This window comes from Lissotriton vulgaris, chromosome 9, assembly GCF_964263255.1.
Source record: "Lissotriton vulgaris chromosome 9, aLisVul1.2, whole genome shotgun sequence".
In the NCBI taxonomy this organism is placed as follows: Eukaryota; Metazoa; Chordata; class Amphibia; order Caudata; family Salamandridae; genus Lissotriton; species Lissotriton vulgaris.
In genome coordinates, this window is record NC_141697.1 from 785,642,129 (window position 1) to 785,668,063 (window position 25,935).

At 42.4% G+C, this 25,935-nt stretch overlaps 1 protein-coding gene across 1 annotated transcript in view; it reads right to left on the minus strand.

The window, feature by feature from the left end:
* The window catches only part of BBS1 (Bardet-Biedl syndrome 1), a 591,426-nt gene that overhangs the window by 537,442 nt on the left and 28,049 nt on the right, over positions 1–25,935 (minus strand). The window contains exons 3-4 of the mRNA XM_086938512.1: positions 23,373–23,407; positions 5,424–5,696 (exon numbers count right to left, since the gene is read on the minus strand). Of these exons, the coding sequence (XP_086794638.1) occupies positions 5,424–5,696; positions 23,373–23,407 (308 nt within the window). The remainder of the gene's footprint in view (positions 1–5,423; positions 5,697–23,372; positions 23,408–25,935) is intronic.

The following is a 25,935-nucleotide window of genomic DNA, read 5'->3' on the forward strand; positions in this document are numbered from 1 at the left end:
CAAAAAATGCCTCCTATGCAATAGCACTTTAGCTACTTGTAATGCACATTGGAACGCACTCTAATAATCTGATTTTGACTGTTTACATCAACATTGCTGTTTTCTTTTAACTATTTTATGGAAATTGCGTAAACTATTTTTAAAGATGTCTTTTTATGTAATATGTGACTTTCATGGATTTTTTGCAATCCGAATAAAGTTTTCTTTGAATTGAATTGAATTGAGGATGGAGTACTGCTGCCTTTCCAGGCGATCCTAGACCGCTTTGACATCCCCCGGGGCGACTTCTTGCTTCATGCGGCGGTCACGAGAGCACTCCAACCGCACTGGCCGGATGGTTTTGAGGAACCACAGACGTCAGCGGCGTGTCAATATGTCATGATGGCGGCGGGAACGGCCAAAGCCGTAACGTGCTTGTACTCCAGGATGATCAACGAGCGGCTACCCCCATTGGACACACTCAGGACCCGGTGGGAGGCAGACATAGGGAGGGACATCCCGGAGACCACATGGGCCCAGTTGATGCGCCGGGCATGGAAGAGCACGCGTAACGCTCGGTTCCAATTGGTCCACTTTTATATACTGCACCGCGCCTACCTGACCCCGGAGAAGATACAAAAATACTTCGCCTCGGACACGGCGGCCTGCCCTAGATGCCGGACGCTTGGGGCTGACCTTATTCAGATGTTATGGTCCTGCTCCGCTTTGTCCTCATATTGGACGCTGATCTGATAGGGGACACCCTTAACAGGGTTACTGAACGGTCCCTACAGTTTGACGTTGCGGTGGGGATCTTGCACTGGTTTCCACATACCCCCAAAAACAAAGTTACCAGTAAATTTATTGACATGGGGCTACTCCTGGCGAAACGGGAAATAACTAGACACTGGAAGGCATGAGTTGGTCCAACGGGCACTAAATGGCGCAATGAATTTCTTAAATGGGCTGAGGGCAAGCGCACCCTGAGATATCAGTTGGCGAGGCGGCAGCGGAATGAGAAGGCGCTGGAATCAGCACAGGCGTGGGAGGCATTGGTGCAGGCCCTGCGCAATCACAACACACCCAGTGACACCGATAGTGATGATGATGGGCAGCCTACGCCCCCGTAGAGCAATAATGACACGGTGTTCCCGTCAGGAAGCGTGATGTCTCCTACCACACGCTCTTTGCACATCTACCAGTACACCGATGGCGGGGGTGGGAGGGGGGAGGGGGATAGAGGGAGAAGGGAGCATCATAAGCTTCCTACTACACTGATGACTTATTGCACTAAAGGCTGGGAATTTAGTCCTCTGGGTGTGTTTTGATTAGTTGGAGGGGGGGAGGGAATTTTTCATTTTTCTTTAGAAAAGCAGAAGTGAACCTTTAATTTATGAATGGTCATTACTAGAAGGCCGCTGGGCCCGCCTGCATCGATTCAGCATAAATGCCGCCCGACCTCCGGGTTGTGGGCTAAATGGCCGTGTATTAGTGTTATTCCATCGGTGGTGTTACCATCACCGATTGCCTTATGGTGGACCAAACTGTAACTTTACCTAATTCCTGCAATAAAAATATATTTACAAAAAACAAAAGTGAACAAACTAACAAGATTACCAAAATCATGAAATTTGTTTGGGAACAAGAGCAGAGCAATACAGGTGAACAATTAAAAAGTATGCTGTTAAGCCTTTGATCCTAATCTGCGGGTATTCATTACAGTGGATTAATTCTATAATGGTGTAGGACAGATACTTAAGCAAAAGGACAAGCAGGCGGAAAGAAATGTTGTCTTTGCAGCCCAAACTCACAGGCAAATGAAAAACGCTTATTGAAAAATTGAAAAACAGATATTAGCCTGTACATGGGTGATACAGAAATTTAAAACATACTTTTGGTGGAAAACGTTCACATTAAGGATGGACCACAAACCGTTAGTTTTCATACTTGGTGGTGAGAATGTTCCTTCTGAGAGGTCCACATCTTGGTTAGGTATGGAGTTGTTAGAGTAGGATGTTCAGCCTCAACATGTTGCAGGGACTACGAACGATAGCACGGATTATCTGTTAAGCCTGCTATTGGACTTAGGTTGCAAGAACAAGGTGTTTGACCATTTGGAGCGTTTGTTTGTGGAGAAGAAAATATCGTGTAAGGAAGAATGGAAGAGCTGCATGAAAGAGGATCAAAATGTACAAAAGATTGTTGATTATGTGAACTCTGGGTGGCCCAAGGAAAGGTATCCTGCTAGCATTCTGCGGTAATATGCCAAATTTTCATCACAGTTAGGTTTAGAGGGAAAATTTAGATTAAAAGAATAGGTAGCCATAGGACTGGTTGGGCACACCTAAACAAAGCTTAGACAATATTTTAAAGCCCTGAACATAACATAAATAAAGTCGAACACAGGTGCCTAGCATGGAGGAAGAGTAGCTATTCCAATTGTCCTCCCCTCAAAAAGGTCTATTGCAAAGTTCTACTGTTCTAATCTTATTATACAAAAGTATTCCTAATACTGTAAAGCATTGTCTACTGCCTTGCAAAACTATTCTTACTGCATTTGAAAAGTCTTACTGCTTTTGAAACTGTTACTTACCTGCAAATGAGTTCCTGAGTGGCTCTGTATAAACTATACCAAAGTAAGGTATAGTATGCACAGAGTCCAGTGAATCCCCAGAGGCTTAAGTAGATAATACTAAAAGTTCTATTTGTGGTAGTGTGGTCGAGCAGCTAGCTTTATGAGAGGGCTGTGTTAAGCATTTATTGTAAACACTCAGGCAAGAAATGATAGCATAGACTCAAAGACTGAATCCAGACCAATTGTTTTGTATATTTTATTTCTAAAACAAGAGGAACTCAGTTGCAGGTAAGTAACAGTTTCAAAAGCAGTAATACTTTTCAAATGCAGTAAGATTGGGAGGAGCCAAGGCTCAGTGATCATAAGGAATGCTATGCAAAAGGAGATCTGGAGAGAGCAGGACCTTGCCTTCAACTGTGTTACAAGGGGTGGAAGCGGTCTAAACATTTTGCTTTTGGCAGTGTTCTGAGCATTTTATTTACATAGAATATTGATTTGTAAATGTTTAATATACTATATTGGCAGAGATATTTGCGCACTCTTTTAGAGAGTTTTTTTTATCAATTCCCACTGTCCTACCAAGACACAGAATTTGTCAATGCACTTCCAACAATGTTCAACATTCAATATTCTAGTCACATTGCAATCAGGTCCTCACAGTTGAAAGTATGCAGGTGCATCCTATTGAGGGCCAGAGGCCTACGTCTAAAATCTATTGAGCTCCTAGCTTGCTTGTTACATGCAATCAGCAATATAATACAGCAACCAAAATCATGGGCCTCATTCTGCCAAGCTTCCCCCCATTTTCAGGAGGTAAAATGTAATAAGGAAAATTAACATTACAACACTTCAGCTCTTGTACAACCATGCAGAGCTTTCCAACTACACAATCTGTGTCTGTGTTTAAGAAAGATATACGGCTGCAGTGCAATACTTCAGCAAAATATATCTACGTTATTATTTTCCATTTTAGGTGTTTTGTCTATCAATATACTTACATAGGTCCATCTGCTAAGAAACAACTGACATAGAAACACCCTACATAATGCATTAAACATAACATATTACATTACACACACACACCAAAATAATTATGACCATCTAAATTAAATCACACAAATGAACACTACAAAGCCCAGACATGAAGGTGATGAACACAGACAAACAATGTTTGTTCATTTGCAGAAACTGGATTTAAACCCCAGCTCTTCAGGTTGTGAGGTAAGTAATGCATCCATTAGACAAAACTTCCTCTCTCAATTTAATTGAAGATATTGGAGGGAGCTGGAAGAGACAGATTGGTTTGTTTGATAATGTTAAGGTTTTCACTTTGGATAAATACATAACAGTGCTCTATCTTAGACATGAGTAAAATATCCAGTTCTTGAGGTATTGTGGTAAGCCAGTAGACACTCATGGCTGGTATCTCTCGCTATCCATAGGTCACATGTTTGATTCTGGGCAAAACAAACTCAGCTTTCTAAAAGTTAAAGTACTTTCACATTAGGTAGCTGTAACACCAATTATTTACAGTGCTAAGAAAAACCAAAAGAGAGAGATGAAGTGCTATATAAAAAGCAAGTTATTATTACTTGTAGTTCTGCATTTCCCTTCATGAATGCTGGATTAAAGTATCAGAATGCAAATGGGTGACACTACATGGCCCAACTGGAGAGCTATGGTTGCTGTTTTACAAACTTGAGACTGAAGAGGGAATTTAGACCCTGGCAAGTGATCTGTCAGCGAGTCCGGTCATCAACAATGGAGAACCGCCTGGTATACTGTGAGATCCCTGCCTATTGGGGATCTCACTGCCTTCAGAGCAAACAATGGTTCAGAGGTAGTATTCAAGACAGAATAGAATGTGGAGTGAGTGCAATGTTTGTTTGCCATACCCCCAACCCTGCTACCAATCCTGAGCATACTTTTTTTTTTAATTAAACAAACACACAATGCAGGAGTTTGTCAGGCACATCTAGAGATTTATCTAATCATGCCTTGCACAGCGCTCCAGAACAAGGAATTCTTCTGACTATCACCCAATGCTAAAAAGGATAGGCGACAATCATTATGGTCTAGTTATCCAGTGGTGGATGGTCCAGCAAATCAAGTGAGTCTCATGGTAGAACCAACCGAGGCTCCACCATGAGAAACCTTTTTTTTACGGGATGACAAGTATTTGCCAACTGCTAAATAACCTTGAGTGTGTTACTTATGTCAAAGATGAATGAGCCTAAGCTGAGTTAATATAGCCCGTTTGTTGAGTCACAATTGACTCAGGTGAGAGTTATTTTGCAATATACACAACCGAGAGCTACAGCATACAAGTCGAATGCTGCTCCAGGCACAGGCACCTATATGGGGATACATTTGTGACCACACCAGAGTATTATCATTCATACAGAATCCCAGCCAAGATACTGGTGGGAGGATCTGATATAACTCATCATTTGGCAAGAAATTATGCGGAAATTTAGCAAAAACAAATTCTGGAGCATTTAATTCTCCTATCAACTTGAATTGAAGAGGAGGACATATTGAACTGGTGAAAGCTTGCTTGCTTCCTTTTTTTCTTAATGAATGAGATCTCCCATTTATAAGCCTCACCTCTTCCCTCCTTACCTTTACGCCCTCTGCACCTCCATTATACAACAGTTGCTCGGATGTCTAAGCATTATTACAGTCCATAGCTATAAAGCACTAAATGATATTATAAAGAAGTCTCCAAGTACATGAATCACCCAACATTACCAGGAATGGAATATATGGAAAGAGGGACCAGATAATCTGGGTTATCTTCACAAGATGAGGGACTTTAATCATTCTACAGAACAACAGGAAAATGCTGAACGTAATAGTGATCCTATACCTCTTTGGCTTGGCTCCACAAGTCCTGCTCCAGTGGGTTCACATCCATGACGGGAATAGTAAACTTGAAATAAGGGCGGAGGTTCTTGTAGATAAAGACAAAGGGACCAGAAGCAACTGCAATAGCTGGGGTGCGGGGCTCATTTTGATCCATCATAAAGGAGACTACGCTTGTGGGGAGATCGAGCAGCGCATTCTCCGTCATCAGGCTAGTTCCCTTGAACACCTTCAGCTTCATATTAGACAACCCGGTTCCCAAATCACCAACTACCAGCTGGGAAGAAAAAAAACGGTTAGAAGCATAAGGTGCAATAGAAAACAGTCACATTTGGCACCACAAACCCCGCTCTTTCTTCAGTTAACTTAGACCACTCTTCTTTGACGACTATGGATTAACCCTTGAGAAACTGCATATATGTAAATAAAAACACAAACTTTTAATACATTTTTATAACCTCTCATTGCTCTTCTAAGAGATACAGTCTATGACTATTTGTCTACGCTGAAACCAGTGTTTTTTAACAGGTCACACATTATACAACAGAGCCATATGCAGAGTATACAGATGCCACAGTCTCTGGCCTTGGACAAGTTTTGATGCAGGCCATACTGCTCTTACAGGCTCAGTCTTCCAACAGCAAAGCTAACCTTCAGACTTCGTAGATCTAATGTAAAGAACTCTTACAGCAGAGCTGACCCTAGATTACACAGACATCAGGATTTCAGGTCTCAAATCTGCTAACCTGCAGGATACACATCTTACAGACTCAGGCCTCACCAAGCAAGACCAACCACAGGGTACCTAGATCTTACAAGCAGTGGCAGCTTGTAATTAGAGCATAAGGGTGAGCGGAGGAGCACACACTCACACACAAAAGTACAGCCATTCACATCACGCACCCATATATACACATACATACATAAATGCATGGCATGCACCAAACATTAAATAAGAATATAAAACTTACATTCTGCAACATACCTGGAGAGAAGCCTCTGAGGTTCTAGAAGGGTTGGGACTGCCACCTCCCCTCATTGGCTTGAGGGCAGGCTGCAATCCATCACTTGTCACAGAGTGGGATGGTGTCCGTGAGAGTCGCTAGCCCCACCACACACTGTGACAAGGTGTCAGTGATGAAAAACAATACAAGTTCCCTTTTCATCCAGTCAGAAAGGAGAGACTTGCGTCTCTGAAAATTTACAGAAGGCGCTTTAGGGTGAGCCAATCACGTATCACAAAGTTGTATTGGGATCACTGAATTTACACTCTGTTTCATACCCCTTAGTGGACATCATTCTAACAGACTTAACATTATAAAGATATAAACACTTCAGCTGTGACTTGTATGAAAATATTTATTGTAAATTGTTCTCTGTTCAGACTGGTTTACAAAACATACATTTATTCATAAAAAATTTATTTAAGAACACATGATCTGGCGATAATCAAACAATAGTTAAAAACAAGGTGCACTTGGCTGCACAACAAATTTATCACACAAACAGAAATTGTCGACGCGGCGTTTCGGTGATATTAGGTCGTCACCTTCTTCAGGACAGTATGTTATTTAAAATCACTAGAAATTTAAAAAGAATAAAAATACTGTATTAGCATTTGATGTATTATCTTTTGGGACCTAAAGTGACTTACAATGGTGTCACTCACCAACAAAACGAGCTAGTTAACTGCAGGACCCAAAATGTAATATACATGATTCAGTGCCCCTGCCAAAAAGCATACATTGGCGAGACCTCCAGAGAAATACGACTACGGCTAAACGAGCACAAATCAGCCATTAGATCAAAACGGGCTAATGCCCCATTGGCTGAACACTGGGATACCCTAAAACACAATGTTGAGGATCTCAGATGGTGCATAGTTGAAGTAGTGAGATTAACTAACAGAGGAGGTGATTTGGACATGAAAAGAAGAAAAAGAGAGCAATATTACATGTCCAAATTCAACACCTTTAAAAGTGGATTAAACAGCAAGGAGGAATGGGATAGGATTCTGTAGTACCTATAGGAGGTAAAAAAATCTGCCCGACGGGAGTAAAATGCAAATCAGTAATAATAATTTAATACAATGAACAGTATGATATAGTGTCACATCCCAAATATAATAGATAATAAATAAATGAAGAATATAGTAACCCTGAAAGTCTGCTGGGTTGACATCCTGGTTAAATTAATATTAAACTCAATAGAATGCAGTACAAATCAAATGCCCTCAAGACTATATAAATATAAAACATGAGATAATATGACATAGTGCAACATGGCGCCAAAGATGAAGAACTAGAACGAGTAGTAATAAGCATATACTAATCCAGAAACGGACTCATATGTACAGCGCCAACCATAGAAATGGAATAAAGCAATAGGCGCAATCCTACATCATTTAAAGATGGCCGCCTCAAGATATCAATATAAGGCGCCGTTTAGCGCACTAAAATTAAATAAAAATAATAATAATAACTTTGCTCACAACTGGAAGCGTCCTCAGTAAACTACCATCAAAGGGAAGTATGTGCAATAGAGTTAGTATAATGAAAGCCAGACTTAAAAAAGTTTTGTTGTATTACCTCGAGAAAAAGCGACACAATTAAACCCCTTTAAAGATGGCCGCCGCTTTTCCCTATAGCTGCGACTCCTTGCGCCAATGCACCCAGCCACGAAAAAGCGGGATGAACTAAGCAAACGTAATAAACACTGTAGTACCAAACATCGGGTACGCTAACGAAAATACGAATATATGGAACTGAAACTTGTACGTCAGGAGTGCAATCTGACATTCTGGGGTAGAAGTAATATAATTCTCGACTACGCAGACACGCGTTAAGATGGCGGCCAAATAATACAGCATTTCTAAACATATGTAACAAAACACAGGTGAAATAGCTTTAGCCCAATTAAGTCCCCCACGAGACCTATATAAACCCGGGAACAGCGTAGTGGAAATTAGAGACCACTCGCAAGACGGCAGAAGAGAACACCCGGAAAACTCGCGGAGACTTGTCAAATGTAAGTACCAAGCCCGACCCCCTTAATAACTAACCTCCGAATAAGGATTTATCTCCTAACGGAACGTATTGTAACCGGTTACTTTCCGTTTTTCCCTACTTTTACTTTATAGTAAAAAGACATTCCCACCCTGAATGCGCCAGAAAATATTTGCTCCTAGAAAACGAGAGCAGGCACCATAAAGACAGATTGGGAGGTAAGACCAACAAACTAAAACACAGGGCGTTTAAAGAGAGACAGAAACTAAACCTCTTAATAAGGATTTATTTTCTAACGGAACACATTCAAATTAGTTACTTTCCGTTTTTCCTCCAATTTAATTTATAGTAAAAAGACATTCCCATCCTGAATGCGCCAGAAAATCTTTCTAGAAAGCGAGAGCAGGCACCATAAAGACAGATTGGGAGGTAAGAACAACAAACTAAACTATAGGTCGTTTAAAGACAGAAAGTCCTATGCTGATGCAAAATTTTAAAGATACCCTCCATCCTCCGGGTTTTGTCATCCAGCTTTAGGTCAGTAGGAAATGTGAATGAAATACCGGGATTGTGGAAAGCTATACCGTCCTCTGCATAAGATTGGACTGCCAGAGACCTCAGGTACCACTATTCCTACTTTTAAATTAAAAGAGTAATAGAATTGTGACATGTTAGAAAAGGAGTGATCACCAACTAAAACAAGGATTTGCTCATTAGGCAGGCTGTTTACCTATCCTTACGGAGCGGCGGATCATCATTGACCCACTCCCACCAAGGAAAAGATTTACTAAAGAAAGGTAAAAAACATATCTAATATATTATTGATGAGATCGCCCACAAAAGTTCTACTTAGGGGCAAAATAATGACTCAGCTTATTTTCTCATGAATTTTACAGAAATTGAAAAAATCCCAGATATGGTTAAATATCGCCAATTTTAAAAAAAGCGATTAACCTACCAACATCTAAGGTATGTAGAATTTTAATATACCTAAGCCAAGAAGCTAAAACACCTTAACTAAGGAAAAGATAATTAGGGGGGCCTCTAAACCAGTGGGCCAACCGATACAACTGCCTTAAAATTATTCTGGCACCCAAGGATGCAAATAAAAGGGTGAGACCAAACAGAAGTTGTGGGATTCACGAATATAGGAGGGAACTGTTATTTGAAGAATGTAACGTCCCAGAGCCAGTCTTGGTTAAACTATGCAATGAATGTCGAGTAAATGCAGTGTCTTTGTTCAAGTAATAGATTAGCTGTGACATTAGGATGTAATATTTAGTCAGATGATAATGAATACTGTTCAGCCGCAAAAGATAATACATCAAATGCTAATACAGTATTTTTATTCTTTTTAAATTTCTAGTGATTTTAAATAACATACTGTCCTGAAGAAGGTGACGACCTAATATCACCGAAACGCCGCGTCGACAATTTCTGTTTGTGTGATAAATTTGTTGTGCAGCCAAGTGCACCTTGTTTTTAACTATTGTTTGATTATCGCCAGATCATGTGTTCTTAAATAAATTTTTTATGAATAAATGTATGTTTTGTAAACCAGTCTGAACAGAGAACAATTTACAATAAATATTTTCATACAAGTCACAGCTGAAGTGTTTATATCTTTATAATGTTAAGTCTGTTAGAATGATGTCCACTAAGGGGTATGAAACAGAGTGTAAATTCAGTGATCCCAATACATCTTTGTGATACGTGATTGGCTCACCCTAAAGCGCCTTCTGTAAATTTTCAGAGACGCAAGTCTCTCCTTTCTGACTGGATGAAAAGGGAACTTGTATTGTTTTTCGACTTTTAACCCTCTCCCTTTTCACTAAGGGTTTCTCCTTCCAAGTTTGAAGGTGTCAGTGATGGACACTCTGCCCTGGGCACTTCATGGCTTAAAACTGAAGTGCCAGCTAACAGGCTATCAATGACGCTACCACTCGTCATGAGGGGGAGATCCTCTAAAAGCTTTGCTAAGCTGAAGAGGTCACACTCACAGGATGTGTGACATCTTCAGACTGGCAAAGTTCAGCTCAGGCAGCTATACACCTGCGCATTTACTGTGTGTATTGCACCTGGTTGCCGGTCCTGAAAAAGAAGACTATCTGAAAGGCTGATTTTCCTCAGCCTGACAGACACTGTTTATGGTGGGAAAAAGGTGAGTGGGTGCGAGCCCTTCACCCTAACGGACGGGCCACTGCTGCTTACAAGCTCAGGCTGGATCTATCCTACACCGTCAAGACCTCACAGGCCTGATGTTACAAAATTGATGCTATCTATTAGGATTTCCAAATAATACAGGTTTTGCCTAATGTTTTCCCTCCATCTATACATGGCACTTTACAGTCCATCTCGATGAACAGGTCTTTAGGGTACTGAAATGGTCCCTGTCCAGCCTAGGCCCTTAAACAAATGGCAAATAACATCCTTTTCATCATTCCGAGGAAAAATGGAAAGTGTAGGCACCGCAGGAGGAGAATTAAATGAAGAAGTGTAGATCCCCATTAGAGGAAAGAGGGACAACTGTACCTGTGTTAATGGCGAATCGTCTTCCTAAATAAGGAATAGGAGTGAATTGGCCCTGCTTTGGGAAAATTATTAAATCAAGATTGATAACAAATAAACATCTGCACAAGACAGTGCAACATGTATATAGCCGCAATTTCTTCCATCCTGATGAAGGCTTGAAGTGACCTAGCCGAAATTATGAATTAGTCGTTAATATTATTCGCATACGTACCTCATGACAGGGGAGTCGATAGTTTTGTACACCCCCCCCCCCCCCGCCCCCCCATCACTAGAATAAACTTCCCCTTAGTTACCGCTCCTGCTCAGTCTTCACTTCCTTCAAGAAGGGGCTGAAGACTTTGTTGTTTTAGAATACTCTCCCCTCTCTAAGCAGTGCAGCGCTGAGATACTCCTCCGGGAGGGATTAATGCACTATATTAAATATCTCTATCGTATCATCATATCCCTATCATATGTGTTAAAAATAAAAGAGGCTAGAAGAAAAGAGTGACAAAATAAAATGCTTTATGTGACGTGGATACTATGACATAGGATGTGCCCCAAGTACTCTTCCAAGGTCTATTTAATATTAGAATTTAAGGATGAGTGTTGCTTGGTTAGGGACATAATGTTTTTATGTGTAGGATGTACCCAATTTCTAATGAATTTAAGATATTTGTTTTTTGATTATATTAATTGTTTCAACATAAATAAAAAATGAAATAGAGGGATTTAGGGACCTATTTAATTCTTGGTGGTAAGGATACTCTGTCACAATGTAGAAGGAGTATCTTTACTGCCAAGAATATGGTCCGCCCACCAAATTAAAATCCAGGCAGACCTTAGGGCCGAATCACAGTGGAGACTACTCAGACTGCGATGATTAATCCCCTCCGACGGCCCTGAGGATCAAGGGTCATCAGAGGATGACCTATCATTCCACCAACTTAATTTAGATGAGTAGAATAACCTGTCAATTTTCACAGTCCGTCACCGCCAGGAAAACCCTGGAAGTAAGAGGAAGTGAAAAATGCTGAATGCTTTCCTCACCATGGGAGAGGGCTCCCATGACGAGGGGAGCACTATATTTTTCATTATCGTAAACAAAATCCGGTTTCAGGATTTTCTTTTTGAAAATTAAAAAAAGGAACCTGTTTGGTACAGGGCTCTGTCCCACTGATAAAGCCATGTACCAAACAGAAAAACACATTGACAGGAACCACTTTGATTGCAGATCCTACCAATGCTTTATAAATGACTGCCAGCTTGGTGGTCATTTATAAATCTGGTGGGTGGTCACTCCACCTGGGCGATTGAGTAATTTACTTTGTTGACCTGGTGGAATAACGGGCCGTCCGTCAATATATAAATGAGGCCCTTAGATTGTTAATTCTTCTGAAGTCCCATGGATATGAGAAAAAAATAGGTGAAAGGATGTAAACTGTAGTTTTGAATAGTAGTGCCTAGAACATCTACAATAAGGAAAAGGCCAGCCCTGTTATGATATCATCCTTTAGCAAATGGCACCATAAAGAATGAATTCCTGAACAAAGTTCCTAACCGTTTCCTAGTAGGTAGGAACTTTCAGGCAGAGTGAAACGCGGATGCATTAAGGCCTGTTCTTAAGAATGTTTCTTTAAATCTCCCAGGACCTGAACACCTTACTCTCAATATTTTAGCCTACACTGCCAGATTTATTAGAAAGACAGTGATGGTTCAACTGCAGGACTTCGTAGAGAAAAGAGAACGTGTAAAGGCCACTATGGCTGGCTTTAGGCCTGTTCACAGCACCGAGTTAGCGGTCATTTCTTCCTTGGATGACACGATTTTATTCAACCTTAAAACAAAAAACGATGGTAGGAATGCTTGCTAAGATCGCTCCATCTGCTTCAAGTTCATTATTTTTGTACCATGTGCACTACTCCACGCATGGAACAACCTTGTGGAAATCAGTCTTGGCCCTGTTCTACTAGAAACAGCCCAACTGGAATTGCAACACCGCAACTCCTCTGAAAAGCAACCCAAAACATCTGCAGTCCGATTTCAGCTTGGTTGGGTCTCATCAGTGAGGTTTATTGATGGCACCACAAGTACAAGCACGGGCACCACAAGCACGGGACCCGTATCTGGGCCTCTAAAAGTACTGGAAGGTACTTCTGAAAGCTGCAGGCTGAAGATAAAATCTACATCAAACAAACAAAATACTGGTCACTTCTGTGGAGATCAAGTAGACGTTTTTCACTCAATCTTGGGCAAAAGTGGGATTTGACTTTAACAATCTCTGACATCATGATCTGAATAAGAATTGTCTTATTGCTTTCATAGTTAATTTCTTGCATTCAATGCGATCAGAATATCTGTGTACAATGCATGTTGATATTGAAAGTCTATTCCATCTGCTGAACCTTCTATCCCTGTTCAAAAGTAAATAAACAAACATCATTCATTTAAGATATTATACGTTTTTTATGACATTTAGGGTTGTGTCCACACAGGAACTTTAGGGTTGTGACAAATGATTTTCTTTCATTTTATTACAACCTGATGTCGTCAGTGCATTGGATAGACTTCGTTCTATGTAGCCGTCATGAGGACAAATAATCTTCTTAAAGATTCGAAATCATAGCATCAACACGGGGCAAGATGGCGGCCGTGTAGAACGGCTGGGAGCGAGAAGCAGTGGAGTTGCGTGTGGTGCCCTGAATCCGGAGAGTATGACACCAGGTGACCGCAAAAGGATTATGGTAGAAGAATAAAGTGATCAGTCCACGGCATTTTTTTGGGGAGTTCTCAGCATCGTAAAAGCGGCGAGCTCTACATGTTACTGCCCCATACCTGCCGCGGAGCCATTGGAAGGTTGCTGCGGGAGCTGATGCTGGCCGTGAGAGTGATGGCGGCCGGAGGCAGGGCTCAGGTGAAGGGGAGGAGTCGGGTGCCTCCGCGGATTTCGCGGAGCTCGTCGAGCAAACAGCGGGCTGCTGCTGAGACGGCAGTGGAGCCGGTAACAAACCAAGGTGTTCAAGCCTCACGGAGTCACTGGAAAAAACGATAAGAAGGGACAAAGTGAAGTTATGGCCCCAAAAGCGGTCACGAGCTCCAAAGCTGCCTCGAAAAGGAAAGCTGCTGCCGAGGCAGCGGCTGAAGCCGAGGCGGAAGCCAGCCGGCAGAGGAAGCAGACACCGGTAAGGAAGAATCAGCTTGCTGCCAAAGCCAAACAGACAGGGTCTCCTATCTCTGACATTTTTGCTAAAATAGGCAAGGAGAAGGGCCTTAAAGCGGACGTTCTGCTGGGAAAAAAGGGGCAGGAGATGGGTGCTGTGGAGGTACCAGTAGTTATAGATGCGGAAGGGGGGGGGGGCTGGCAGAAGCGCCATCTCCTTCACCAGGACCAGCGACATGTTACTGCCCCATACCTGCCGCGGAGCCATTGGAAGGTTGCTGCGGGAGCTGATGCTGGCCGTGAGAGTGCTGGCGGCCGGAGACAGGGCTCAGGTGAAGGGGAGGAGTCGGGTGCCTCCGCGGATTTCGCGGAGCTCGTAGAGCAAACAGCGGGCTGCTGCTGAGACGGCGGCGGAGCCGGTAACAAACCAAGGTGTTCAAGCCTCATGGAGTCACTGGAAAAACGATAAGAAGGGACCAAGTGAAGTTATGGCCCCAAAAGCGGTCACGAGCTCCAAAGCTGCCTCGAAAAGGAAAGCTGCTGCCGAGGCAGCGGCTGAAGCCGAAGAGGAAGTCAGCCAGCAGAGGAAGCAGACACCGGTAAGGAAGAATCAGCTTGCTGCCAAAGCCAAACAGACAGGGTCTCCTATCTCTGACATTTTTGCTAAAATAGGCAAGGAGAAGGGCCTTAAAGCGGAAGTTCTGCTGGGAAAAAAGGGGCAGGAGATGGGTGCTGTGGAGGTACCAGTAGTTATAGATGCGGAGGGGGGGGGCTGGCAGAAGCGCCATCTCCTTCACCAGGACCAGCGGCTGACCCCTCTTTGAGTCTAGTAAAGGCAGATGAGAAGAATGATGAGCAATTCAATGCTCTGCCTTTGTTGAAAGAAACCCCAGTGATGTCAGGGGGAGCGGGAGAAGATCTAGGACCCACAAATCCTAGTCTAGAAGAGCAGACTAAGCCCGAGTTAGAAACAGCATTATCACAGGGGACCTTGCTGGCGGAGAACACAATAAATTTGGTGGCTGAGAAGTTAAATGAGAAGGAGAAACCTCCCAGTGAATGCTTTTTTTCCATCTCAGAAGGAGGCGAGTGGTCGGAGGATGGAGACAGCTCTGAACAGGAAGGGAGCAATTTGGACACTGAAAGCGAGCCTGAGCATGATCTTGGGACACTTATATCCTCTGCCAAACCGCCTGTTGGAGTCAAAGCACAGGATCTTAGCTGGGATCATTCGTCAGCCACCCCACTAGTTGGGAGCCCGCATGGAGAAGCTGCACAGATGTCCTTCCTCGAGGTGATACACAAGGAGATCCTAGCTCATAGGGAAGAAACTCGACAGGACAGTCGCAAGGCACAGGCTGCTGTCAGAAAGATGCAAGGAGCCATGAGGAAACTGTCCAAAGTCTGCGCTAACTTGGGCGATCGAGTTTCTAATCTAGAGGAGAGAGTAGTCTCAACCGAGGTGGAGTCAGCAGCTGCTTCAAATAAAGTAGATGCCCAAAGTGCTCAAATAACAGATATCCAGTGGAAGATGGAGGACCTGGAGAACCGACAGAGACGGAATAATCTTCGGATTTTGGGGGTACAGGAGGGGGCCGAAGGGACAGATGTGAGGACATTTGTCATCAAGCTCTTTAAGCAAGCATTTGTAGATTTGCCAGGCTGGAACTGGGCAGATGAAATTCAGAGGGCCCACCGCACTCCGTTTAAGCTTGGCCGGAATTCAAAGGAAGGAGATAAGCCGAGAGCTATTCTGATATTCTTAGGTAATTTTGTGTTAAGGCAGGCGATAGCGGAAAAAGCAAGACCTGACTCAAGGAAGGTCGTGGAAGGAATTTCGTTTTTCGTCAGACCTGACTTTTGTCATATAACAGTAGAGAGACGATGGAGGTTGAGACAGTTGATAAAACCCTTCCAAGATAAAAAGATGAAGGCATACCTGATCAATCCGGCACAACTCAAAATAATCAATGCTGGTAGAACTCTGTATTTCACCTCTGAAATCAAGGCCAAAGAATATTTAGATTCTCACGGGGTTTGATTTTGGACAATAATCTGCTTCGTTTTTGTTCTTGCTTTAAGAGTCGTTCAATGGAATATTGACTAGCTCGATAAGCTTACTAGTCGGTCAAATGTAATTCACTTTAAACTATCATTCACGGCTGCAGGCGGGTGGTGTGGTGTGTTCTGTGGCATTTAGGGATTTCAATTTTTGGTTTATCTATATTCAGGGATCGGATTCTATGTATGGGTTTGATTAGTCTCATCTCCACTGCTTCAGATGCTTTTTCCATTGCGTGCACAGACCAGGTCTGAGCGCCTCACTTGAGTGGGTGTGTGTGGGGGGGGGGGGGGCGGGGCAAGGAAGGGTGGTGGGGGGGTTGACGGGAGGGGGATGGGAAGGAATGGGGAAGGGTGGGAAGGGGAAAAAGCAAAAAATGAGATGTTTTGGAATAAAGAGGTTCCTGGTAGCAATCAGAGGATAATATTGATAACAATGGTTAAGTTATATATATCGGATATTCCCCATCAGGAAAGATTATCTCAAGAGGATGTCTCACATTAAAATCTGCTCTATTAACGTTGGTGGGTTAAATGACTTGAGAAAGCGCCAAAGATTATGTCATTTTGTTAAATTTAATAATCTGGATGTTCTGTGTGTGCAGGAGACCCACCTTCCATGGGCCAGGAGAAACTTATTAAATATAAGGGGTTATGAGTTATTGGCCTGCTCTTCGCAAACTTCGACGGTTAGGGGGGTGGCTATCCTCGCCAAACAAAGTTTAGGTGGGGTTAAGAGATCTAAGGTCGATAGCTCAGGGAGATGGGTAATAGTGGAATTGACTCTTGGATATACGATATGTACAGTGTATGGGTCAAATCATGACGATCCGGAAGTGTTTGATATACTAGAGGGGGAGCTTGCAGATTGGCCAACTCCTATTATAATCTGTGGGGACCTCAATATCTCGATCGACTGGAATAGACCAAGTAGCTACTCAGGGGGTAAACCAAGAGTGCTTCGGGCCCTGACCTCCTTAATGAGATCGCACGGTCTGAATGATGTCTTGGGTGCAAAAGAACCTATCGATCCAGGTTTCACATATTACTCTTTCCCACATCAGAAATACTCCAAGCTGGATTATTTTCTGCTATCCTCAGAGAAGCTTGGTAAAGTTAAGATTAAAAAGTTACCCAAATCTCTATCTGATCATAGCCCTTTGATTCTAATATGTGATGTGGATAATATCGAAAGGCGTCAAACAAGCTGGTCATTTGAGAGAAAGCTCCTTGCGGATGACAGGTTTGTGAGACATATAAGACAATGGGCTAGGGAATTCTATGAGATCAATCGGTATAGCGCTTCCCGCAATGTAGTTTGGGAAACTTTTAAGGCGTCTCTGAGGGGGGGAGACAATAAGCTGCTCAGCCAGATTGAGGAAGGAGGATAGGATGAAGGTTGAGACTCTGATAGGGGAGCTAGGAATAGTAGAAACACAACATATTAAAGAGATAGGGCAGGGGGCTGATGGTCAGGCAAGCTTAAATAGAATGGCCACCATCAAAGCTGATCTCCAGGGGCTAGTGACGCAGAAGGAGTCTAGGGAGTATCAGTCCTCTAGGGCAAAGCGATACGAGACGGGGGAACAGGCAGGAAGAGCATTAGCACTCCGGATCAGGCAGGAGAGATCTAAAATCTTGATCTCCAGTATACAGGAAAATGGGACTGAACATACTGAGCCTAAGGAAATACTGAGAGTTTCCAGACCTTCTACCAGAAACTATATGATGAAGAGGGTGGGGGGACTGTACAAAGTCCAGTCCTCAAAGATGACGGCCCACAACTAGATGAAAGAAGTAGGGAGATGTTGGAACGCGACATAACTCTGACTGAGATAAAGATGGCGCTTCAGGAACTAGCAGCTGGTAAAGCGGCGGGACCTGATGGGATCCCCCTCGAAGTATACAAATGCTTAGAGGAGGAAATTGCCCCAATCCTGCTGGATCAATTTACCAGTATAGTGTGCTCGGGTTTAATCCCTGATTCCTGGAAGGAGACAAATGTTGTCATATTCCATAAAAAAGGCAAACCCAAGAACAATCCAGGATCATATCGTCCGATCTCCCTTATTAATGCTGACACAAAACTATATTCCAAGGTCTGGGCGAAAAGATTGGGGGGGGATCATTGGTCGATTGGTCTCCCCGTGGTAGCATGGGTTCGTGCCAGGTCGAGGCACCACGGATCACATAAGGCGTGCTATAACATTATTCGATGACCATGCTGCCGCGGGTGGAGATATGGCCATGATCCTCCTCGATGCGGAGAAAGCATTCGACCGTGTGATCTGGGAATGTCTGTGGGGGATCTTGGCCGGAAGAGGTTTTGGGAATAAGAGCATGAGGGCAATCAAGGCGATGTATAGTGACCCGGTTGCTAGGGTTATGGTTATGGGTCAAAGCTCGGATGAAATAATAATCAGAAGGGGGACTAGGCAAGGGTGCCCCTGCTCCCCTATCTTATTCTCGTTGTATATCGATCCGCTTATACAAAAAATTCTGGCGTCTGAACAGATCACCCCAGTAATACTCAATGGCCATACTACCAAACTTCTGGCATACGCTGATGATCTGGCAATTATAACAACGGCCCCCCAACAAGCTATGCCCGAGATATGTCAGTTGGCTAAGGACTTTGGTGTTCGGTCAGGGTTTTGTCTGAATGAGGAAAAAACACAAATCATATGCACGAGTAACATCACCAAGCTGGATCAAAGATATGTGGAATCAGCTGTGTATTTGGGTGTAAGGGTGAATGCTAATGTAAATAAGATTATTGCAGATAATTATCTACCACTGATAGATTTAATTGAAAAGGAGCTCAAGAGGATAGATGTATTACACTTATCACTGATAGGTAGTGTAAATGTATTGAAAATGACTATGTGTCCTAAGCTCCTCTATCTGTTCCGTGCCATTCCATTGCTATTGGAAGAGGGGATGATTAGGAAAATCGAAGCAATGTTTATCCGCTTCATCTGGCAGTATGGGAAAGTTAGAAGATCGATTGCCCGCATGTCTCTACCACTTGAGAGGGGTGGCCTGGCGATGCCTAATATCAGGCTGTAGCATTGGACATGTCTTTTGGTTCAAATGAATGTACTGTTTCAATATGATCTGAAAACACTAGAATCCCAGCCCGGCAGTCAAGTACTCCCCTCTATCTTTGAGCTCTTAGTGGGAAGGAAGGCAGTAGGGCTACTGATGTGCGAAGTTGACCGAAGTTATTACAAGAGAGCCAGATATAAGATTCTGATGGGGGCATGGGGAACTTGGAAGTCAGTAACGAAATTTTTGAACATCCCAAAAATCCATGTCAATATCGATCTCTGGAAGTCTAACACCTTTGCCCATTTAGGTCAAAATAGAAATAGTCGTCTTTGGAGGGAGCTGGGAGTTAGGTGTTTAGGTGATGTTATACTAGGCAATGAGATTCTTGGTTTTAACATACTGCAGCAAAAATGTTGGCTCCCAGCCGGTCAGTGGCTTCTATATGGGCAAATCGCTCAAACACTCCGCTCACTCAGGCCTAGGTTATCTCTTTTGTTGAGCAATCCAATCGTAGACTATTTGAAAAAGGGAGGCAGTAAAATCAGAATAGGGTATAATATTCTTCTACAAGAGCTGGAGGATGATATGGAAAAGACAGAAACTACCCTAGCTCAAAAAATCTGCGACCCAGATGTGGATTTAGATTTAGCCCTAGTATTGAATAAGAAGATCTTTCGGTCCTCAAATTTGAGGGTTCAGCACTATAAGACCCTTTTTAACTTGTATTTTAACCCATCAAAATTGTTCGCCTGTGGCGTAAGATACAATGACAGGTGCCCTAGGTGTAATACGGGTCCAGCAGACTTACTTCATATGTTTTATAACTGTCCGAATTTAACGCCGATTATTAGGGAGATACAGTTATTTTTGGAGGGGTTGCTAGAACAAAACATCGTTCTATCCCCTACGGTGGTTTTAGTAGGCACGGACGGCAAACTGAAGGCAGAAGGTGGAGTCGAAGCCCTGGTTTTTATATCAGTGGCTATATTGCGCTTATTAATCTCCGCTGGATGGAAAGATACCACAGCACCCACATTTCAACAGTGGTTAACAAGGCTTTTAGGAATGCATAATATCGAGGAGTGCTTGTATGATTTTAAGGGAAAAAAACACGGGAATTGGGTAGAAACATATGGGCTCCTGTCAGAAAATGGAGGGAATCTAGGCACTGAAAAAACAAGTTGAATTGTTTATAAGATTGGACGGTTCTTTTGTCTACCCATGCCTATCCCAGTGTTTTTTTAATCCTGCCCTTTACTTCTTGTATTTTCTAATTATTGTTGCCAATGTATTATTTATTCCAACTGTGTAATGATTTGATATATGTAATGATTTTTTACCTCAATATACCGAAACATCTCAATAAAATAAAAAAAAATTAAAAAAAGAAATCATAGCATCAACACAGGTAATTTCTTAAGGTGCATAAACATATAATTACACACCCAACAACACAAATCTGTACAATTATTATGATAAAACCTCTATGACCTATACACATTACATTCCATATCTTCTTTAGGACTATTCTCCTTAATTACACCGATCCAATGTTACAACCAATATTTCAAATCTTATGTGTGTGTTGGCAGAAAAACAAAGGCTCATGTCAAACAAACAACTCCTAATAGTACACAGGCAGAAACACAAAACTAAGCCTCTGTAACACTCAAACTACGGTAACCGTATGTTTCATGACAGACGCACCTTCGGCGTATGGAATTACCTGTCGACCTGCAGAGTGATTGGCAGCACATAGATCCCTAACAAATGTTTGAAACACATGGTTGTTATTGAGGAGGCTGTACCCATAGGGTTTTTAGCCTCCTTAGCTCCATGTGCCACTGTGAAATGACAAATATATTTAGCAGCTACAGATGAGGTCAGTTAGCAATTATGCAACATTAGTCCTTGATACAACATTGCAACTATCTGTGACCACTTGGGCTAAGTCTGTATGGCTTTACCATTCTAGGGCTTGTGGCTCACAATGCTGATCACGTATCTCAGGAGCACTGTTTTGTAGAACATAATATACTGGATTGTGTGGTGCTATTTATAAGGACGTAACAATATGAGGCAGGATCATAATTTTGGAGATATGCTGTTTATGCTTTTTTTGGAAATAGTCATCATCAGCGTAATGGGCCGCTCCCTCTGAAAGTTACCTTTATGTGGCACCCTCAAGTACGTTTATTGAATGAAACAATGAGACTCCACGATTTACAGAGGAGGGCTAGATGGAGAATGGATCACATTTTCAGCACTTTGACATCTCTTTACTACGCTAACAATTTGTATTTAAATCATTGACGAAGATGATTGGGTCAGTGAACCAGAAATCACCGGAGTGTTTGGCAGTCAATTTCTGCACTATCATCTTGCAATTTGGCTCTAGCATAGGATCCAGTACCAATCTAGTTAGAGCAGGAGACCAAGCGTTCTTGGTTGCTGCCATCAGAAATTAGAACCTTAGCTCTGCACAAGGAGTTTAATTTACACAAGTTTAGAAAAACCTGGTGGCTTCTTTTACCTTAAGCCCTAGATTAGCTTTAGCTCAAGGCTTGAACACTGTGCCGAGTTTATAATATCTAATGACAGTGACAACATATTTCAGGGACAGAGCCCTTAACACATTCTTAATAACACAACATAAGAGTGGAGCAGCTCCCTGGATTACACAGATCTTACAAACTCAGAGTTTGGGAAGCAGTACGATCACCTGGATTATCAAACGCATTATATTGGTAGTTCTACAGTGTTTCAGTACACCTTCCAAGAGCAGAATTGCTTTCTGGTGATCTAAAAAGCAGCTACTCCATTTGCATCATTTATATAGCACTATACACATCGGACAAGGTCATGAAGTACCTATTGTAGATGCTGTTAGGCTGTCAAGGAGTAGTGTAGAACGTACATCAAGGAGGGACAGAGGATCAATCCTGATGGAAGTGCCGGCCATCGACCAGGAAGTATTGCACTGATTAGACCTAGGAACGACAGAGGACCAACGCCACTAGGCCATTGCTAATGTACCACAAGGTACTATATAGTGCTCTGATGAGCAATTAATACTAGTACTATGTGAAGTCCACACAAGAGCATCAAATGACCAACCCCACAGGAGCATTATTAAGCCACCATAGAGTACTACACAAAATCCTCCCAGGAGTGAATGAGGTATGGCCTATCCTAAAGATTCAGACATTAGATAATATAAAAATCAGTCCAGCTACAGCATCTATTGTCATTACACAGCTAACCTATTTAAAGATGAACGTTTTTATTTTACTATTTGCGTCATTAAAACGGACCAATAACTGTATCGACCAAACCTATATAGTTTAGCACTTAATTACACTACCATCGATTTACAACAATATTAATTACAAGATTGTGTCCTTGCAGGTGAGAGTTCAGGGAGCAATGCAGTTGTAAATGGTACCTTATTAGTTCATGCAAAATTAGAGACCACAAAACATCCTCCATGAATTCCTCACCCAGGTTGCATGAGCAAAAAAGGCCACAATTTACAGATCCCCAACTATGTGTTATGCCTGTGATGTCACCTGGTTTAAATCTACATTTTACACATGAGCTGGGAATACTAACTCAAACTGCTTATTCTTATGTAATCTGCACTTCCACCTCAATATAATTTTGCTGTTTTATTCATGTATATGTGAATACATTTGTTTTCTCTGTTTTGTAAAGCATCACCATGTGGTAACATAAATCAATCACTCAAAAAACAATCACTCAAAAGCTACAGGGCTTTTACCATCTCACAAAAGAGACAACAGACGTCCCCTGCTATCTAGAATTGAGCATATCTGCAATGTGGCACAGAACTTGGCCTCCATGGGATTGTTTTTCCTTGGCCATTGCACTGTAGAGTTAATAATTTTGCAGAGTGTGACTGCTGTTGTTACAGATGTGGATGCTTCCATGTTATGAATGGAAAGAACCATGATTTTTTTATGATCTCTACACTGTACAGTAAAAGTATTCCTCAGTATTTTGTCAATGTTACCTGATACTAAATAATCCAGTCAGATTTACACCAAGGCATCGGTTTTAGAGAAAGAACAGATTCACATAATTCAGTTAAATATAAAGCATAATCAAGTCATCCAGTCTCCTCTTTGTTTGGATAAGGACGTACCTTGCACTCCCCATCACCATTTAAGTCTGCCAGAGCTGAAACAAAGGGAAACAGGAGGCACGATTAGAGCAGAAGGGCTTCTCTGATACAAGCTTAGATTGTCATCATTGTGAGTTGCTCGAAACTGAAAGACATCCTCTTACTGCATGTAAATTTACTGAGAAGAAACGGCATACATGTGTATAGCAGCGAAGAAGAAAAGCAGTGCGGAGACAGCTCATGAATTCATATGCACATAGGAGTGCCGAGGAGCCCTGTAAAATGAATGAAGGAACGTGAAAGGAATTGTTGCATGTAACCTGAAAGATCAACATAGAGAAGGAGGGAGCAAAAGAAAAATAGTTGAGAAACAAAAAAGAGAAGGAAAAATGAAGAAAAGAAGAGAGAGGTAGAGAAGCACACACAAAAAAGAAACCCAAAGGGAGCCAGTTTTTTTACATAACGCAGACAGACAAACATAAATGTACTATTTTTGCGTAGAAAACATTCATTATCATTAAAATGATGGAGTGGAAGCCTATAGGTCCATTCTATGTCATTTTATTGGATCAGGTCAAACACGTGTTCCTCGTTTAAGAGCAAGAACTTGGGATAGATAAATTACCCTGCTTATGTTATAAAATGTATAGAGAGCGTAGCTGTTCCAGAAACTGGGCTTCCCAGCGCAAGTCCAGAAACAAAACAAACTGCAGCAAATGGCTCGTCAAAGAAAATGCCACAGCAAGGATCCTAATCAGAGAAAAGCCAGGTCTTCAGTGTTTTCCTGAAGTGCAAATGGTTCTGGACGTTTCTAATAGAAAGAGGAGGCGAGTTCCAGAGAACTATTGCACTCCTAACACGAGGAACAGTGGCCAGATTGAGATTAGCCGAACACTGGAGGCGTAAAGGTGGATGCGGGGATAGCAGATTAAACAAAATGTGGGCCCCCTGGAAATGTAAGTTCTTATGGGCAATACACGAAGTCTTCAAGTACACACGCTTATCTACAGGGAATCAGTGAATCAGGGAATCAGTGTTGTTTGCGGAGGAGGCCGGAGGCAGACAAACAGCCTAGCTACGGCGTTTTGAGTCAACTCATCCCGGTCAACTAGACGGGCTTCAGACAAGGCTTAGGGACGAAGACAAATATATTAGGTCTATCATTAATCGCAAACAAGTATAAGCAGAGGAAACTTCACCTCTACCTCTGCTTTGTAGACCTAAAGGCAGCCTTCGACAGCGTTGACCGCCACCTCCTATGGAAAAAGCTGCAAGCCTGGGACGTCCCTGAAAGGCTATTAAAAGGCATTTCGATGTTCTATTCAAACACCTGGTTAAGGATTAAGATCGGTGACGGGACCAGACTATCAAGGAAGCTGACAACCACCAAAGGCTTAAAACAAGGGTGTGTCCTGGCCCCTCACCTTTTTAATTTGTTTCTATCTGACCTCTCTCAAAGGCTAGACAGCACTAATTGAACTGAGACTATCGCATCTTTCATACGCGGATGACGTGGTGCTAATGAGCCAAACTAAGATCGGTCTCCAAAGATCCCTGAATGAAATGTCAGCATACATTTCAGAAACAAACTTGAAATAAACATATCCAAAACCAAAACAATGGTGCTTGGGAGCCAACAGCGAAGAAAACAGACAATCTGGCTCAACGGAAACCAATTAGAGAAGGTTAAAAAATACAAATACTTATGCATCTATATTGACAACTCAAGAAACCTTACGGAGCAAAAAAGCTATATGTCGCTGAGAACAAGTGCCCTAACATTTGCCTTCAGCTCACTGGCCAAAAACCTGAAGGGCCCCTCCTATAAACCCCTTCTCGCTGTAATGAAGGCAAAAATCCTACCAACTCTGACCTATGCCAGCTCTGCCTTCCACCGCGAGGATGGAGAACTTCTAAACCAACTAATAGCCTCCATCTATAAAAAGGTATTTCACATACAAAGGTCGGCCTCTCCAGCTCAGGTTCGCCTTGAATTCGGCCTAATAAATGAAGACGTAGGCAGAATGTACGAGACAGTGAAAACTTGGTACCGATTGAAGCACAGGGTAGCCACATCAAAGATCAACGAAGCCCTCTGGTGTGAACTAAATGAAGACCAAACTTCTCCTTTTAAGCAATATCTCTGCAAATCACTATCTATTACATGCACAACCGAACTATGGAATAAAAACTTGCCATATCAATCTTTCAAACAAGCGGTCAACAAAGTTTCTAAAACCCATTCATCGCTTCTGGATAAAAACCTTTTTAGACAAAGATCGCATGCCTGGATGGTGATGAACCACTATAAGTCCCTTGCACCGGCGGCATACTTGAGCGAAACATTTTCAATCAACGTAAAAAAGCAACTTATGACATTACGCTTTGGATCCTTACCATCCTTGGCCGACCAACCCTCTTGGCTGTACACAGGCCCTATATCATATCGGCTGTGCAATAATCAAAAAGAAGATTTCATCCATGTAATCTGCACTTGTAAAAAACTGAAGGCGGAACGAGTAATCCTTCTACAAACATGATTCAATGAAAGAGGTATTCGATCCTGAAGAGCTGCAATAATGGC